The sequence below is a fragment of the Lagenorhynchus albirostris genome, chromosome 17 (assembly GCF_949774975.1).
Source record: "Lagenorhynchus albirostris chromosome 17, mLagAlb1.1, whole genome shotgun sequence".
Lineage (NCBI taxonomy): Eukaryota > Metazoa > Chordata > Mammalia > Artiodactyla > Delphinidae > Lagenorhynchus > Lagenorhynchus albirostris.
This window is the reverse complement of record NC_083111.1, coordinates 11,827,134-11,843,642: the sequence shown is the minus strand read 5'-3', so window position 1 is coordinate 11,843,642 and position 16,509 is coordinate 11,827,134. Positions and strand designations below refer to the sequence as shown.

Here is a 16,509-nt window from a genome sequence, read left to right as displayed (position 1 = left end):
AGATGTACTGCACTAGACATGCAAGCTTGTTCCGCCAGTGATCTGTCTTGCCAATGATTGATACCTTCTTTTAAATGCTACGTACTAATGGGAGTTGAATCATACGTGATTGTTTCAGCCTGAAAGGCTATCCAGAAAAGGCATTTTCGTTTTTATTTGTGGGGATTTTTTGGTTGGTTTTAATGGGAAAACTCTTTATCCTCTCGAATTGTTAGTGAACAAATAGGACAATATGATAATTTACTAGATGACCCAGAAGATACACATTGTGACAAGTTAATATATTTACAGTTAATATATTGAAAATGAAATGTTTTACAATAGTAAAATGGTCTGTAAGTCTATTAATGTGGGTTATTGGATGACTTTGTTTTTATTTGCTAAAAGATTTACATTTCATAGACAGATGAAGTATTTTGGTGAATTGTATGATTATCCAAAAAAAGGTGCCCCATGCCTGACATCTCTCATGAGGCAGATCAGAAGCTATCGGTTCTCTGAGTTGTGGATACTTAGGGACGTGCTTTACTGTTTTCGGGCTTCATAGTATTCAGAAAAATATCGCTTAGCCATGCTTCCGTGATGTGAAAGGGTTCATGTAACTTTCAAAGTACCTTTTTAACAATAGCCAATATTTTAGTTTGATTTCTTTTATTTTAACAGTTATATATATTCTTTGTAAAAAAGAAAAATGATCCATAACCCTATTTCCTCAAGATAGCCATTATAGAATATTTCCTTGTAGTCTTCTTACACATATGTTTATGATCGTATTGTGCACTGTTTTTGACATTGTTTTTGTTACTTACTATTCTTTATAAACATTTCCCCATATCATTTTCTATTCTTCTAAAATAATATTTTAATAGCTATTTTATTCTTTGAGTACTAAACTTCAGTTAACCATTCCCAAACTGTTGCGAATTTAGGTTGTTCCTAAAAGTTTCAGTTATAAATAACTTTTAGGTGAATATCCTTATAAGGATATTCTTTGACCATACCATGATTATTTCTTTAGGCTACATTTCTACAAGTAACATCAGTGGGGCAAAGGGTATAAACATTTTCCAAGCTCTGGGCAGATTTTGTTCATCTGCTTCTTAGAAAGGTGGTACCCATCTATGCTCCTCTCAGCAGCAGAGTTTGAGGGTGAACATTTCATTGTGCTCTCCTAGCAAAGGCCAATTCTTAATTCTCCGTGTTCACTGGTTTTCAAGTTTAAGGCAACATACCAATAAAGTTCTGATCAAAAGACTAATTCTGGCTATTGACAAATATTCTAATCCCCTTCTTTTTGAGAGAGATTAGGAGAAAAAAATCCTGTGTTTGACGTTTTAAAAACCCATGACACATGATGAAGATGTGGAGAAATCAGAACCCTCATCCACTGTTGGTGGGAATGTAAAATGGTACAGCCACTGTGGAAAACAGCCTGGCAGTGCCTCAGAATTTAAACAGAGTTACCATATGACCCAGCAATTCCACTCCTAGGTATATACTCAAGAGAAATAAAAACATATGTCCACCAGGTAAACTTGTACATGACTATTCAAGCAGCAATATTCATAGTAGCCAAAAAAGTGGACACAACACAAATGTCCATCATGTGATGAATGAATAAATAAAATGTGGTATATCGGTGCAATGGAAAATTGCTTGGCAGTAAAAAGGAAAGAAGTACTAATATGTGCATGGGATGAACCATGGAAACATGATGCTAAGTGAAAGAAGCCAGGCACAAAAGATCACATATTATATGATTCCAGTTATGTGAAATGTCTGGAATTTGCAAATCCATAGAGACAGAAAGTAGATTAGTAGTTGTTTAAGACCTGGGGGCATAGGAGGATTGGTGGGCGACAGCTAAGGGGTACAGGATTTCTTTTCAAGGTGATAAAATGTTCTAAATTTATTGTGGTAATGGTAGCACAACTTTGTGAATAGACTAAAAACCACTGAAAGTTTTAAATGGGTGAATTACATAGTATGTGAATAATTAATAGCTCAAAAAAGCTGTTACCAAAAAGAAAAAAAATCTATGACCCGATAAACTGCATTTGAATTAAGAAAATATTATGGGACACAAAGTTAAATATCTTCTTTCTATAGCATATTTAAAATCTGACCACATGTCCTAAATTATAAACATTAAAAAAATTTAAGGGCAGTAGCTTTAGGTGAAGAAATAAAATCTCAAATTTGCTCACCACAGATGAACACCAGCATTTCCAAAGCCAATGCCAGCAAAAGCACTTGCCAAGTGCATATTAGACCTTGCTTCAAGATCGTCAGGATTTCTGACAGCCCTGTGGATGACATCAATACCTAACAATAACACATCTACATTGGCATTTCCTAGTGAATAAAGAGCCGCCTTAGGGAAAGATCTGGAAAAAAAAAGAAATGCTACCCGATAGGAAGAAAAATTAGGCAAGTTATTCAAATGACACCTTGTCTTCTAGACGAAAACCAAAGGGAAACATATTTTCTCATCAACAGTTTGAGCAAAGGCATAATAAATATGCTGTCAGGCTGCTCATGGGATAAAAGTGCCAGGGGAAGAAAGCACTGACCCTTGGACTATGAAAGCTGCTCAAGAAAAGCGCCCTGAGACTCATTCTTCTTCTTCACTTGTCAATGACCTTGATCGCGGCTGTGAGTGGACTCAGAGTAAACACATACTCAGAAGGCCCAGGGCCCAGGCTGGTTTGCTGAAGTGAGTCCCTGTCGCCTGGGGCTACTTACTGGCCAAATGAGCCGCCCAGACATCTTTCTCTCTGTGATACCACCCCAAATCGGACCCACTGGAGACCTCTTTTGGTATCTGTGGAAATTGCACATGTTATTTTAATACTTATTACTGTGGACGTGGGATGTTGTTGTAGGACAAGCCTTCACTTGCTCCATCCCTCCTCAGTGCCACTTTGGAAAAGCAAATTCTCAAAGGCCCCTTTCAGATGCAGCTCAGCCTTCCTGCTCTGGGGCTTGGAAACCCTGCCCCAGGGAGGAACCCTAAGACAGCCAAGGGCACCCCTTCCTGCATGGTTTTTTGTGATCCTGCCTGGAGTAAGGGCTCTTGCTATGAAATAAAAGTGCCACAGCCCTTTTCCTCCTTTCATCTGGAGTAGTTAGGCACGTGTGTCTCTTTCCCAAACCCAGTGTTCGTTCCTTTTTCCCAGATAACAAGGTGAGACAGCAGGTGAGGGAGCTTCAGCCTCTCTTCTGTCCATTTCGCCCCCTCACCTCCCACAGCGGCCATGCCAAGCCTTGTGTCCCCGTCAGACACCTGGCTGGCCATCATCTGCATCTGCTTCTACCCAGACAAATCCTCCCTGCTGGGCTCCGAGCTGGAGACAGTTCTGTGTCCCTCCCCTGCCTCTACTACAAAATGCTGTCCTAGGCCCCTCCCCCTCCAGGCCGAGGAGGCACCGCGCTCACATCTAGTCCTAACCTGCCCGTTCTTGCCCTCCGCTGTGTATAAATACAAAGGGGAGTTCGACTTTGCACGAGTCTTAATGTCTCAGGGATCAGTTTTCATCTCTAAGTATATCTGTGCTCTCTCTCAAGGGTCTATTATGGCTATTTCATGCATAAATCTTTCCAAACCTTTTAGGAATCTTTTCAGGAAGGCTTTCATATCTCCGAGGGCAGACATCTCTACACATTTATTTCTTAAATTGAGTTCATGTGCGTTTGCTCATGGGTCCACCCCGTGTGCCTCTGGACAGGGCCTGGTGGGGCAGGGCCAACACCTGTCTCATCTGTGGTTCTCATTTCTGCCCTTGGTAGCCAGACCTCAAAGGACATCTCCCTTCCCCCCGGTTTGGTTTTGAGGCTTTGATAAACCTTCTACCTGCATCCTTCATAAATTAGGGGCTCCTATGTTGTCCCCTCATCATCTTTGCCTTTTCAGATCAAAGGATCCAGTTTTCATCTGTCCTCATGGGGCTCCCTCCAGAGGTTGCTGGTCTCTGGTGCTTCTGTACGTACAGTGACTGATTGTTTTGGTGAACGGGCTTGCTCAGGACATTTCAGGATCTGGTGCGCCACATTTCACGGGAAGGTGGAAAGTGGCTTTTCTGTTCTGTTTCCGTCCCCTCCGGGCGACATACCTCTTCAGGTACTTAGCAACGATCCTCAGCGCGTGGACTGCCCAAATGTCACTGATGGGGTTGCTGCCCTGGTAGGCTGGCCGAGTGATGGGATTTGCAGGGCAGGGGCTCCGCATGTGGTACGGGAGGGCAGTGTAGGACTCCAGGGCGTGACTAACAAGGAATATTTAAAACACACAGTTGAAAGCATCCTTTTCCTCCTTTCCTCCATTCAGATCCCAAACCGTCTCAGAATGCTCGGGACTCACTCCCCTGTGGATATGCTCTGTAGTGCTGATAAGCACAACTCATCTCACTAATCAGCCTCTTGTCCACGACAGTCATTGCTTATTATAGCAATTAACACAGGGAAGTTGACATTAACAGCACTACAGTGGTTTTGACCAGTATGTATAAGATTACATATGGTTCCTTTCTAGTGCCAGTATATCTTTACGAGGTTGAATTTTTAAACATTTAAGTCATCAAGAAAAGCACTGAATCTGAAAAATGACTTCCTTCTAAAGTATATTTACCATTTTATACCTTGCATTGATCAGACACCATATTACCCATCCAAGAAGGGTCATAGTTTCACTAGCCTCCTGTGAGAGTGCAGTGCAGTGGGTCGGCCCCCCTGATGTAAATTCTGGCGCCAGACTTTCCCACTGTGGGCCCGAGGGGAGTCACCATCCTCCCTGTGATCCTAAGATGAGGATGAATCATTGTATGTCTTTCTTCATGGTGCTGCTGTGAAAATTAAGTTCACATATGTAAAGTACCAGCACTTTGTAAAACTTATCATTCACCATTGTTATTAATTCTTGGCCTGAACAAAAAATCTAATTCTTTCTTCTTACATGCTCTAAATTCAGGGTTGGCTGTTTTAAGAATAAAGCATCAGAGCTTCCTTTACCTACTGGCCTGCCATGAATTCTAGCTAATCGACTGCAGAAGATGAGAATAAACACAATCATCTAGATCAGCGATTTGTTGGGAACACAGTATAACATGAACTACTTTGTGCATGAGTTATAGTTTTTAGTCTTAGAATGGAGAATTTACTTCTACATGTGTGAAGCAGATAACATCTTTTGAAAAAGTATTAGAACTTCAAAAAGAATTAGTTGGTGGACAAAAGCTATGGGTTTGTGGTTCTAGACAGAAAATCTGGGCAAGGCAAGAAGGAGGTGTCCACGTGGGGTGGACGGGGTGCTGATGAGTCCACCAAGGTGCAGAGTTAAACCTCTGCCCTGCTGTGCATCTTGATTCTGGGCACAAGATCAGATCTGTCTTTAAGGGCAGATTCACTGAGCTGAGCTCACAGAAACTATGTGTAAAACCTGGAAGTCTGATTATTGATTTATAACCAGAAATATAACTGCTGAGGGGGACAGACACCTGAGTCTTCTAGGTATCCATTCTCCCTATTGGCAAGTCTATGGATGCCCAATTCTGGTCAGAAAGCCCATGGAGCCCTCACGAGGGGAACTGCCTCTAAGGTTGAATACAAGGGTGTGTCCATCTTCAGAACAGGCTGCTGGGCCTCAGGGGCAGACTCCTCGGGACACGTGCGCTCTCCCGTGGTCAGTCCTTGGAGGGGCCACTGCCATCACTCCCCTTTCTTCTGAGCCCACTCCCCGCTTTTACTGACAGCAAAGTCTTTGGGTCTGTGAGTCATTCATTTAAACATGACTGCTTTAGTCTGTTATATGTTTATTATGCAGTTCACAGCTAGGGAGCGTAATCTTGTTTCCAAGTTATTAGAGGACAACTCTTCAGAGTACTGACAACATTGACCAGAATGGAGTTGGACACAGTTTTCTCCAGTCTCTTGGCGGGCAGTGTAATGCAGTAAGAAAAGCAGACCATGGACTTGGGTAGACCTGGATGTGAATCCTAACTCTGCTGCCTCCTGCTTCTGTGAACTTCACTCGACAGTTGTTAATTGAGTACCAATGACGTGACGGTCCCTGTGCCAAGGAGTAGGGATGGAGAAGCGCATGAGATGGTCCTGTCCTTGCCAAGCCCGCGGTGCAGTGAGGGAGACTGGGGTGTGAAGAGTGGTGTCTCCGAAGCAATGCACAGGCCCCCAGTGGGTAAGAGCAAAGGACAGAGTGGTTCTTAAGGAGAGGGGAGGGGAGGGGAGGGTCAGAAAGGCTCCATCAATGACAGAATGCTCCAGTGCAAAGTGAAAGAAGAGTTCTCCAAGCAGATAAAGTGCTCAGCACTGGGGACATTCCAGGGACTTTGGCTTTCAGACAGTAGGTGTGGAAAGGCAATGACAGACTTGTAAGGTAGAGGGGTGTGTGTGTGTGTGTGTGTGTGTGTGTGTGTGTGTGTGTGTGTTTGTGTGTGTGTATAAATGCCCATGTGTATGCACGGTGGTCATATTGCATTCTGGAAGCTTGTTGAGGCCAGTATGGAGGACAGACAGAAGGACTGTGGGATGGAAGCAGGGAGACTGATAAGGAGATTGGATACTGTCCCGGCAAGAGCTGGGGCAGGCCTGAGCTGAGGCGGGAGCAGATGGGAGAGATTGAGTTGGACAAGAGAGGGGCTCTGTGGCTCAGTGTGGGCACGCGGCGAGGGAGAAGTCCATACTGGGTCCTGCTGCTCGCTAAGGTCAGGGACCCAGGAGGGGAAGCTGTGAGGGGTGGGGGGATTGAGAGAATGTAAGATTTCATCAACTTCAAGATGCCATGCTTTATAAGATGCACCGTTAAAAAAAAAAAGTACCACTGAGGAAGAAAACCATACTGCCATGCCACAGATATACAGATATGCCTTGATTTCAGAGATGTTAAAATGAGAAGAAATGTGCATGTGCAAGTGGGTGGAATAGGGTCTTTTGGACCAGGTGAATGTGGAGCACCCGTGGGTCCCCGTGATGCCGCTGGAACGCAGGGCCCAGAGCTCGGGAGCGAGGCCTGTGGCAGAAACACTGATGAGGGAGCCATCAGCACATGGCAGATGAAGCCCGGGGAGCACGTGGTGTGACCCTGGGCAAGCTGCTCAACACCTCCAGCCCAGTTTTCTTTTCTGTGTGGCACAGAGCCGTGGTGAAGTGATGATGCGTGTGAAGTGCCGACAGCGAGCCCTTCCAGCTCCGGCGGTGGGCGCTGCTGCCCCTGCTGTGTGCCTGAGGCTGCAGCCCTGGCATCCCCTGGTTACTGCAGCAGAGGCAGTGCTGTGGGTCTGAGATGCTGCCTGCCAGCTGCCGCTGCTCCCCTCCCTGTGTCCCCGCGGCTGCAGCTGTGGCTGGGCCGGTCCATCCCAAACAGCAGGTTTGTGGCTCACCTAGGACCTCACCTCATCTTTACAGCTTAGCTTTGTCACTCGGGAAAGGGGATAATGACAGCCAAAGCCAGCGCTGTTGTGGCACACAATCAGTGAGTGCTTAACAAGGGCTTTCAGCAGTAAAATACTGTCCGTCAACCGAGTACCGGCAGAGCCCCTGCAGGTGGCATGGGTACCTACCAAAGCACATCGAAGCCGCTGTTGGCGATCACCCGCTCAGGCATGTACAGGGTGTGCAGAGGATCGATCAGGCCCAGTGTAGGTTTGATGGCTCGCGAAGCAATACCTAAGGCAGGGATTTTCAACAGAGGCTATAGGTACGTACACAATTCTTAAAAATTTAAATAACTTTAGGGTAACAAATTATCCTAAAAAAAATAAAATATGAGGGTTTCCCTGGTGGCGCAGTGGTTGAGAATCTGCCTGCTAATGCAGGGGACATGGGTTCGAGCCCTGGTCTGGGAGGATCCCACATGCCGCAAAGCAGCTGGGCCCGTGAGCCACAACTACTGAGCCTGCGCGTCTGGAGCCTGTGCTCCGCAACAAGAGAGGCCGCGATAGTGAGAGGCCTGCGCACTGTGATGAAGAGTGGCCCCTGCTTGCCGCAACTAGAGAAAGCCCTCACACAGAAACGAAGACCCAACACAGCCAAATATAAATTAATTAATTAATTAATTAAAAAAATATACCATAAGTCTCCAGATCTCATTAGCCTTTAAAAAAAATTAAAATATGAGATAAGATTCATTCTCATATAGGGAGGCAGCAAGGATTAGCGGGAAGAGATTTGGGGTCAGAAACCAGGTTTTTCAGCGGCCGAAGCCCCTTGCAGTTTACACGAGCCACTATACCCGTGTCTTCCCAGCTCCAGGGAAGTAAATAAGCTCTCAGGGCTTATTTACTCATTAAACTCTGGAGAGCTGGTTTACTAGCAGACCACTGGTTTGGGTCCTTGCTCTGTGATTTGCTGCACGTCTTTGGTACGTGTCTGGGCCTTTCTGAGTTCTCTGTAAGATTAGACTCTAATAACACAGGGCTTCCATCCCTCCTGGAGCTGTTGTAAGGATCACAGTAGATAATACGATGGGAAAGTCTTTAAAAAAATTTAAGGTAGTATTTAAGTGTTGGTTTCTGTTATTATTATCTTTAACAATGTCAAAGGATAATGTAATTTAAAAAGAGAAGTTACCATATATGTGCAGTTCAATGTCAATCTATTCCACTACGAAGGCCTGGAAGAAGGATATTGAACCAGACTCAAGGTGAGGGACATTTCCCCTACATTAGCTGAGAGTCAGAGAAGAAGACAGGATAAAGATGACAAAGAAGGTAGAAAGCAGAATGGTGGTTACTTGGGAATGGGGCTGGAGGGATTGACTGGGAAGGAGCATGAGGGAACTTTCTGGAGAAGTGGGAATGTTTTGTATCTTGACTGGGGTGGTGGGTACTTGTGGTATATATTTGTCAAAACTCATCAAACTAGACTCTTAAAATGTATACATTTTATTATATAAAAATTACACCTCAATGAAATTGAGTTAGAATGTAAAAAAGATGTCTGAGAAAGGGAATAACCACTTATCACTGATCTATAGTCACTAACTTGGGCAGAAAAATGGCCAATTAAGATTCATGGCATTTCAATAAGCTTTTGTAGTTAATTCTCAAAAACGTGTTTATTAGACTGCTTCATATTTTTTATATGTATGTGGGAAAAGAAAGAAAATGTGTCTATGTACATACCCTTTCCTTAACTCTGTAACTCCTTGAATTTTAAATATTAGGGTTAAAGAAAAGGGGGTGGAGTTGGTTGAAAGGTAAGAGAGAGAATTAAAAAAAATTTTTTATGGGCAAAAGTTCTTACCAGTCTTTACTTTCAAGCGTTCATAGTCAAAAATGGCAACTCCAGTAGTTTCACTCCCAGTTCCTGAGGTAGTTGGGACTTGAACAAAAAAAATGTCAGTTTTAATAAAGCATCTAAATAAAGGTCAGTGGAGATAATTAAGTCTTAGGAAATAAGGAGCAAGGTTAGAGGAGAAAGCTTTGCTGCCCTTGTTTGCTCACCTGATGTCTGTATTTGTATTAACATGCATGTATGCTTAATGTGTATGACTGTGTCTACATTAACATGTGAGTAACAGGTCTGATGCCTGTGTTGGCATTAACATGCCAGCATCCGTGTTTAACATATGTGTGTGATGGCAGTGTCTGCATCAATACACATGCATGTTTGGCATGTATGGTGTCTATGTCTGCATTAACATGCATGTAAACCTAACGTACGTGCAGTTCATATGTATGCATGATGCCTGTATCTGTGTTAGCATGTATGTTTGATGTCCGTATTGACACTAACATGTATGTATGCCTAATATGTATGCATGATGTCCATGTCTGTATTACACGCATGTGTGTTTAACGTGTATGTGTGATGTCTGTTTCTGTATTAACAGGGAGGAGTTCTGGGAGCCTCGGGCTCCTCTAGCGTCAGAGCTTAAGCAGCTGCAGTTGGGAATTCAAAAGCAGGCCTCTCGGCATCTCTGGGAAGAAAACTCGTATTTGCCGTCTCTAAAAGACATCTTTATTCCCTCTTGGCAGCAAGAACAGTAACACTCTGCCTTTGCTGGACTCTGCGGTTTTGTAGTTCTGTCAAGTTTCTAAACTTCACTAATCACCCCTCTGTGTGATGCTGACACAGTTTCACCAGAGGGTTCCATTTGCCAGACATCAATTATGCTGCCCCCTGCTGATCACTCATTCACGTCAAAGCAGTTCATCCGCTGTCAACTCACTCCTGCCCCATTACAGGGCCCGTTCACAGTGGGAGTAGGAGAGCGGGAGGAGAGAGAGGACAAGACTTTACACTGATATTTTCCTGGGGGTGGGTGTGGTGGGATGAATTGGGAGGTTGAGATTGACATGTATACATTAATATGTATAAAATAGATAACTAATAAGAACCTGCAGTATAAAAATAAATTAATTAAATTTAAAAAAACCCTGATATTGTCCAGCTAGTACATTTTAGATGTAAGACTTTAGACAGTGATATGCTGACAGCCATAAAATGGGAGGGAAGACAAGACAGAAACGTCCCAAGGTCTATGTGGAACAGACAAGCGATTCTAATTTGGATGTGCGTGTCTGTGCCCTGGCAGCCACAGAGCAGGTGTCGCCCAGAGTGACGAGGCCACGCTGGCCACATGTCCCAGGGCAGAGACAAAGCCCCAGGTCAGCTGAGGAGCCATTAGGTGGAAGAAAGGGTTGAGTCAACATCAGAAAAATAAAAGGGAACGTTCCCCTTAAACTTCACAGTGGCTGGCAAAGTGGGACAAAACCGAGAGGGGCTCAGAAGACAAACCTGCCCACAGGAGGATCTAATAATCTATAGACGATGAGCTTCCCTTCTCTTCCACATAGTGACTTCATAGCTTAACTCTGCAAACTTTCCTACTAGTGACCCAAATTTTCTCTGTCTGTGCAATAATGAAAATCAGAATTTTAAACATGAATGAATGGCTCTCTGTTTCAATCTCCAAACAAGGTACTATATGGAAATGAAGAAATCAGGAAACTTTGGAAAACATACACCCAAAAATTACTGGCTTGTGTCTTTCCTGAGGCCTTTTGCCAGTTGCAAAATAAAAGAGACAAACAGTCTTTACCTGCAATCAGAGGCTTAAGAGGCACAGTCACAGGCTTTCCCTTCCCAATGGGAGCATTGACGTAGTCCAGGAAATCAGAGTCAGGGCTGGATGCATACAGATTAGCGGCTTTGCAGGTGTCTATGGTGGAGCCGCCACCCATGGCCACGTAGGCATCAAAAGCTCCCCTTCTGGCAAATTCAATAGCTTCCATGAAGCTTGGAGAAGGGAAAATAAAGGCCATATGTCGGGTTTTTCAGAAATAAATTGCTGAGCCATTAAATAAGGCCTGGGGCAAGTTTCAATCAACATTGGTATGTGCTGACTTCTGCTTAAAGTAAATTTAAGGACAATCAAAGAATACCTTCTATCGGTTGGTTCCACCCTCACATTATCATAAACCTTAAAGTTTATGCCATTCTTCACCAAGGAATCCATCACTGTTTGTACAGGAGGGAGTTGGGAGAGGTTCTTGTCTGTCATCAAACAAACATTTTTAGCACCCATGTTTTGTAGGTCCTACAATAACAAAAATAATGTATAAGTTAGGTTTGATTACACTAGATACTTCTGGCAAACTTAACATTGAGTCCAAAACAAAAGACTCAACTGCTGTCAATTTGTACTTGTTTTAAAATATACAGGGACTTCCCTGGTGGTGCAGTGGATAAGGCTCCGCACTCCCAATGCAGGGGGCCTGGGTTTGATCCCTGGTCAGGGTACTAGATCCCACATGCGTGCTGCAACTAAGAGTTTGCATGCCACAACTAAGGAGCCCCTATGCTGTAACCCGGTGCAACCAAATAAATAAATAAATGTTTTTAAAAAAGCCTAAATAAAATCAAATCAGTGTAACGTTTATAGTAGAAGACTGTAGAAATCTTAAATACTTGCCATGCCCACTTCCTTTGTAACTCCTGCTCCGTATCTAATGTTTGAAACAGCCATCTGGAAATAAAAAGAGATTTAGGGGATGGGTGTTTAGAGAGTTGGTCATTTCACTTCTAAAACCCTGAAATGGTTCCCCATTGTCTAGAGAATAAAGTATATATTCCCCAGCATGGCATTCTAGGTCATCGCATCTGGCCTCATACTCATCGTACTTCTTTAAGCAAACGTTGGCTCCAGTCACACTGGAATTATGTATTTTTTCCCAAATATATCATAATCTCTCAATTGTTCCCTCAACTTGAAATGCTTGCCTCTTCTTGCCTCCACACTTAAATGAACAAATATCTTCTTATTTTCCAAGGTAAATGTTGTTATCTTTGTGTATTTTTAGTGCCTTCATTCACTCCTCCAACCATTCATCTATCCAACCACCCTTGCATGCGTGTATCCATCCATCCATCCATCCTCCCATCCAACCAACACTACTGAGTGTCTGCTATATTCCAGGCATGTGCTAGGCTCTGGTAACACAACTACGAACAAGAGAAACACGGCCTCATAAAGTTTACAGCTGAGAGAAGAGCTTTTATACCAATGCATGATGGGTCGCTTTTGGCCTGAAGACATGTTTTGTTTGATCGATGTTATGTTTAAATTTCTTCTTCTCTTTTTTTTTCTTGGTTTCGATAATGACTCTTATTATCTAATTAAAAATAAAAAGCAATGTGACCATCTGGGTTTCTATCTCTCTTGAATAATCGGGCAGCACCGGGCTGCATTCCAGTGTGGCTGCAATCACAGGGGGCTGAGGGCAGGCTGCACCCTTGAGATGGGCCTGTGCTCTCAGCAAACTCAGCACCATCCTCCCCCAGCCTGCTCCTGGAATGACTAACTGTCAGGCCTCTGGTCACATTTTAATTTATGACCCCTGAACTAGGAGGAGACAGGGATTTATACAAACAATTATGTAATTACAGTATGATAAAAATTCATCGGAATTAACTGTTCCGTTATTCTTGCTTCAACCGATTACTTGCACCTCTTTTGGGGTTGTTATAATTACGAAACTAAAGAAGATTTATCATACAAGTTGGAGAGTTCGTAGAACTGGGAATTTGCTCTATTTTAATGGCTGTACAGAAAACAGTATTCTACACATTACTTGTGTTATCAGAAGATTTATATTCCATTATCCTGACAAAGTACTTTGATAAATAGGTGCTGATAAAATAATGTTAGGGAACATCTATTAATAACAGACTTCAAATGAGATAATAATGCATTAGCAAAATACTCTGACTGTATTTCTTTCAAGTCATTCATAAAAGAAAGAAAGAATGATTAAATCTACCTCAAAGGCATAATCTGTTGTTTTCCCAGAAGGTGAAAGTCCAGGAGCTAGAAATGTAAAAATTAGCATCAGAGTAGCCTCAAAAACAGAGCAAAAATACTGTCATTTGATAGTGAATTGGATTTTCAGCCGTGAATATAAACGTTTCCCTTGAAGCCTTACCTAAAATACATTTTTCAGGTTTCATTGTTGCCTATTAGATTAAAATTAAAACCTGCATTTTAAGAGAATGTAACGCTAGCTTGATGCAGAGTGTGTGAAAATAAAGTTACTTAAAATCTTTTCTCCGTTGAAATTAAAATATACTTTTGAAAACATAATGTGTAAAAATCCACTAGAAAAAAATCCTCTAGACTCTAGAGTTCAATTATTATTAGGGAACAACTCTTAGTAAATTCATTAATTGGAGTCCTGCTTACACTCCTTATAGCAACTGTGATAATTTGTTTAAATTAAGATTTTCTCTATGGGGGGTACTTATCACAGTGAGATATTTATATTTCTCAAGCTTATACATGTAAGCTATTTAGTTTTCTTTGGGAAATTTAAAAATTTTTATAAACTGATATTTCTTTACAAAATATCAGGTTTCGTTATGGCAAAAATGATTTTCTGTTATACTGGAACAATAAGAGGCCTCTACTTAGTGGGTTTTATCTTTGTTTTCATCTACTTATTTTTATCAGTCTTGACCAGTCATAAGATTGAAAAAAGTCTACAGAACAATTTTTACTACCTTTTTTTTTTTTTTTTACAAGACAGATCACAACGGGACAAAAATCTACCTTTGGCAAGGGTATCCTTAATCATAATCCAAATTTCTTTGATCTCAACAGGCTTTAAAGAAATAATCTATTACTCCTGTTACTAAAATTTAGGAAAAGACATAAATTGGATCCTAGAAAACACTGAGATTATCTTTCTCTAAATTACTAATTTTATAGCCCCAAATAGGAAAATTACTGATTCTTTGTTGAAACCAATTAAGAATTGCAGAAAATCAGCTGAAGACAAAATTCTGCATGTGTCCATGAGGGCCTGGAAGGCACGGCACGCTTCTGCTTAGTGGATGGCTGTTAATGACTTGTGGGGGGAGGTCCCTTGGCTGGTCCTGAAGGATGAGTCACTCTCTAGGCAGGAAAAAGCCCTCAGTTAGTTACTCTATCTGTTCTAATCCCAACAGGCTTCTTTGTGAGTTTCTGCTTAGGATCCTGTGTGGGCAGGCCCCTCCCTTCCATCCCTTACCACTGTTTAGATTTGACCTTTTCTCCTAAGAGGTGAGATCTGTTTTTGTGTCAGTATAATTCATGTGACATTCTGAGGACACGTTGAAGCTACAATGAGCTGCCCACTGCTCTGTGGACAATGGAGTTGGTAAGAATGAAGATGTTTGTAGGAACTGAAAACTTTTGTCATTTTTAATTATTAAGAAATAGAGTGTTATTTTAAAAATTGATCCAAGCAATTTTTTTCCTTCTGGGAACCACATTGTTCTTCGGACTCTTCTTTGGGGATGTATTAGAACCTTTCAGAGATTTCATCTTGATTAATTCTGTTTGATGAGCTCAGACAACCCTAAAATCCTATTTGTGTCACCACTTTTAGCTTTGGCAAATAATTCTGTTTAAAATAGAAAGACATTGTAAATAGCATTAAATATATATTTGAGCCAAAAACATAATCAGTAGCATACATTCAGCTGAGATAGTATAATTAGAACTTCATACTACCGATTTCAAGTGAAAATTTTCACCAATCTTCCTATCACATGCCTTGATTCTCTTACTTTACACTTTGCCCAAATGTGTTGCCAACAGTGGAAACTGAAATTGTGGCTAAACACAAAATGTATTATTACCTTGGGAGTAAGTATGAGAATGACTTGGGCACTGGCATCTAGGGAAACGAAAAGAAAAAGTAGTGTGAAACCAGAAAACCAGAATATAAGAAGCCTTAAAGTAACACACATTGCATTCTGGTCTTAAGAGGCTATCAGAGTAGTAGCTACAGCAAACACCCCACGACAGAAAAAGCCAGAAATCACCATGGACAAAAAGTTGACTCGGAGTCTTTCTAGCATTGTAGGATCGTTCTTCCACTTATTTCTCAAGCTATAGTTAAATGCGGGGAGCTGGGATGAGCGCTCTGGGGCTACAGGAAGGTGTAAGGGAGGGTGCCCCGTCCCCGTCCCCACCGGCAGGCCAGGTTAAGACCCGGGACAGGCGCTGGACTCCCTCCGGCATCGCCTGAGGGCCTCTCCGGCCGGGCACCCGAGGCCTCGCTGCGCGCTCTCCCAAAAGACTTCTGTCCGCTTCCTGGCTTTATCGGGTTGATTCCCGGCGGCCGCTGCCGCCTCGGGACCTACATGGACGCAGCAACTCGCAAACCCATTCTGGCGACTCCGGGGGACGTGAGGAACCGGCGCGGAGAGCTATAGGACTGAGGCCTTGGCTCTTTGCTGGCTGTCCACTGGAGACTGCCCTCAGTTCCTAGACGGCACCTGGAATTCCTGGGCCAGCAAGGCCACTTACTTCATCAGGTCAGCAAGGAGAGTCTCCAGAGCGAACTTGCTAGCAAGGTGGAATCTCATATAACGCAAGGCGCACACAGAGGAAGATCACGTGAAGGCACAGAGAGAAGACGGCCGTCTACAAGCCAAGGAGAGAGACCTCAGAAGAAACCAACCCCGCTGACACCTTGATCTCAGACTTCTAGCCTCCGGATTTGTGGAAAAATAAATTTCTATTGTTTAAGCCCCCCCAGAAAGATGGGGTCTTAGCTCTTCCTAGGTTAGGAGCTTTGGCCAAATTGACCCAGTGTTAACTACTCGCACCTCATCTCCCCATCCTTCTCCCGCGGAACTTTCCGTGTTATTTTCCCGTTGTCTTCAGGGTGTTTCGTCTTTCTTCCAGCAGGCTTTGGGCCGTTTCCTCCGGAAGCCCTCAGTGGGCCTGCAGGCCACCCTGGTCATCACCTCGCGCCTCCGTCCCTTCTCGGCTCCGCCTGCTCGGCCCCTCCCCGGCCCCACCCTCCGGGTCCGCATAAATTACTGTCACACCTACTGTCACATCTGTCACCTTCTCGCCGAATCCCTCACCCCGGCTCAGTTCTCAGTCCGCTCCTCTACGGATTTCCCACGCCCTCCTCTTTCGAGACTTTACCTCCCGTGACCTCCGTATCCCTTCCTGTCCTGGTCGCCTCCGATTTCTTGGACGGTCTCTTCTCCGGCTTC

General features: G+C 43.3%; 1 protein-coding gene across 14 annotated transcripts in view; it reads right to left on the bottom strand.

Annotated features, from left to right (window-relative positions):
• ADHFE1 (alcohol dehydrogenase iron containing 1) overlaps positions 1-16,509 on the bottom strand; it is a 33,408-nt gene that overhangs the window by 11,824 nt on the left and 5,075 nt on the right. For 10 of the 14 annotated variants that reach the window (XR_009536385.1, XR_009536386.1, XR_009536387.1 and 7 more), the window contains exons 2-10: positions 15,136-15,173; positions 13,278-13,324; positions 11,930-11,983; positions 11,400-11,554; positions 11,057-11,253; positions 9,256-9,333; positions 7,572-7,677; positions 4,113-4,265; positions 2,208-2,387 (exon numbers count right to left, since the gene is read on the bottom strand). Coding sequence is in view for 8 of the 14 variants with exons in the window: in XM_060127797.1 (XP_059983780.1) it covers positions 2,208-2,387; positions 4,113-4,265; positions 7,572-7,677; positions 9,256-9,333; positions 11,057-11,253; positions 11,400-11,554; positions 11,930-11,983; positions 13,278-13,324; positions 15,136-15,173 (1,008 nt within the window). In the remaining 6 variants the exon portion in view is untranslated. Of the gene's footprint in view, positions 1-2,207; positions 2,388-4,112; positions 4,266-7,571; positions 7,678-9,255; positions 9,334-11,056; positions 11,254-11,399; positions 11,555-11,929; positions 11,984-13,277; positions 13,325-15,135; positions 15,174-16,110; positions 16,131-16,509 lie in introns of those variants that run through there. The other 4 variants (XM_060127800.1, XM_060127801.1, XM_060127805.1 and 1 more) reach the window with 4 other exon arrangements.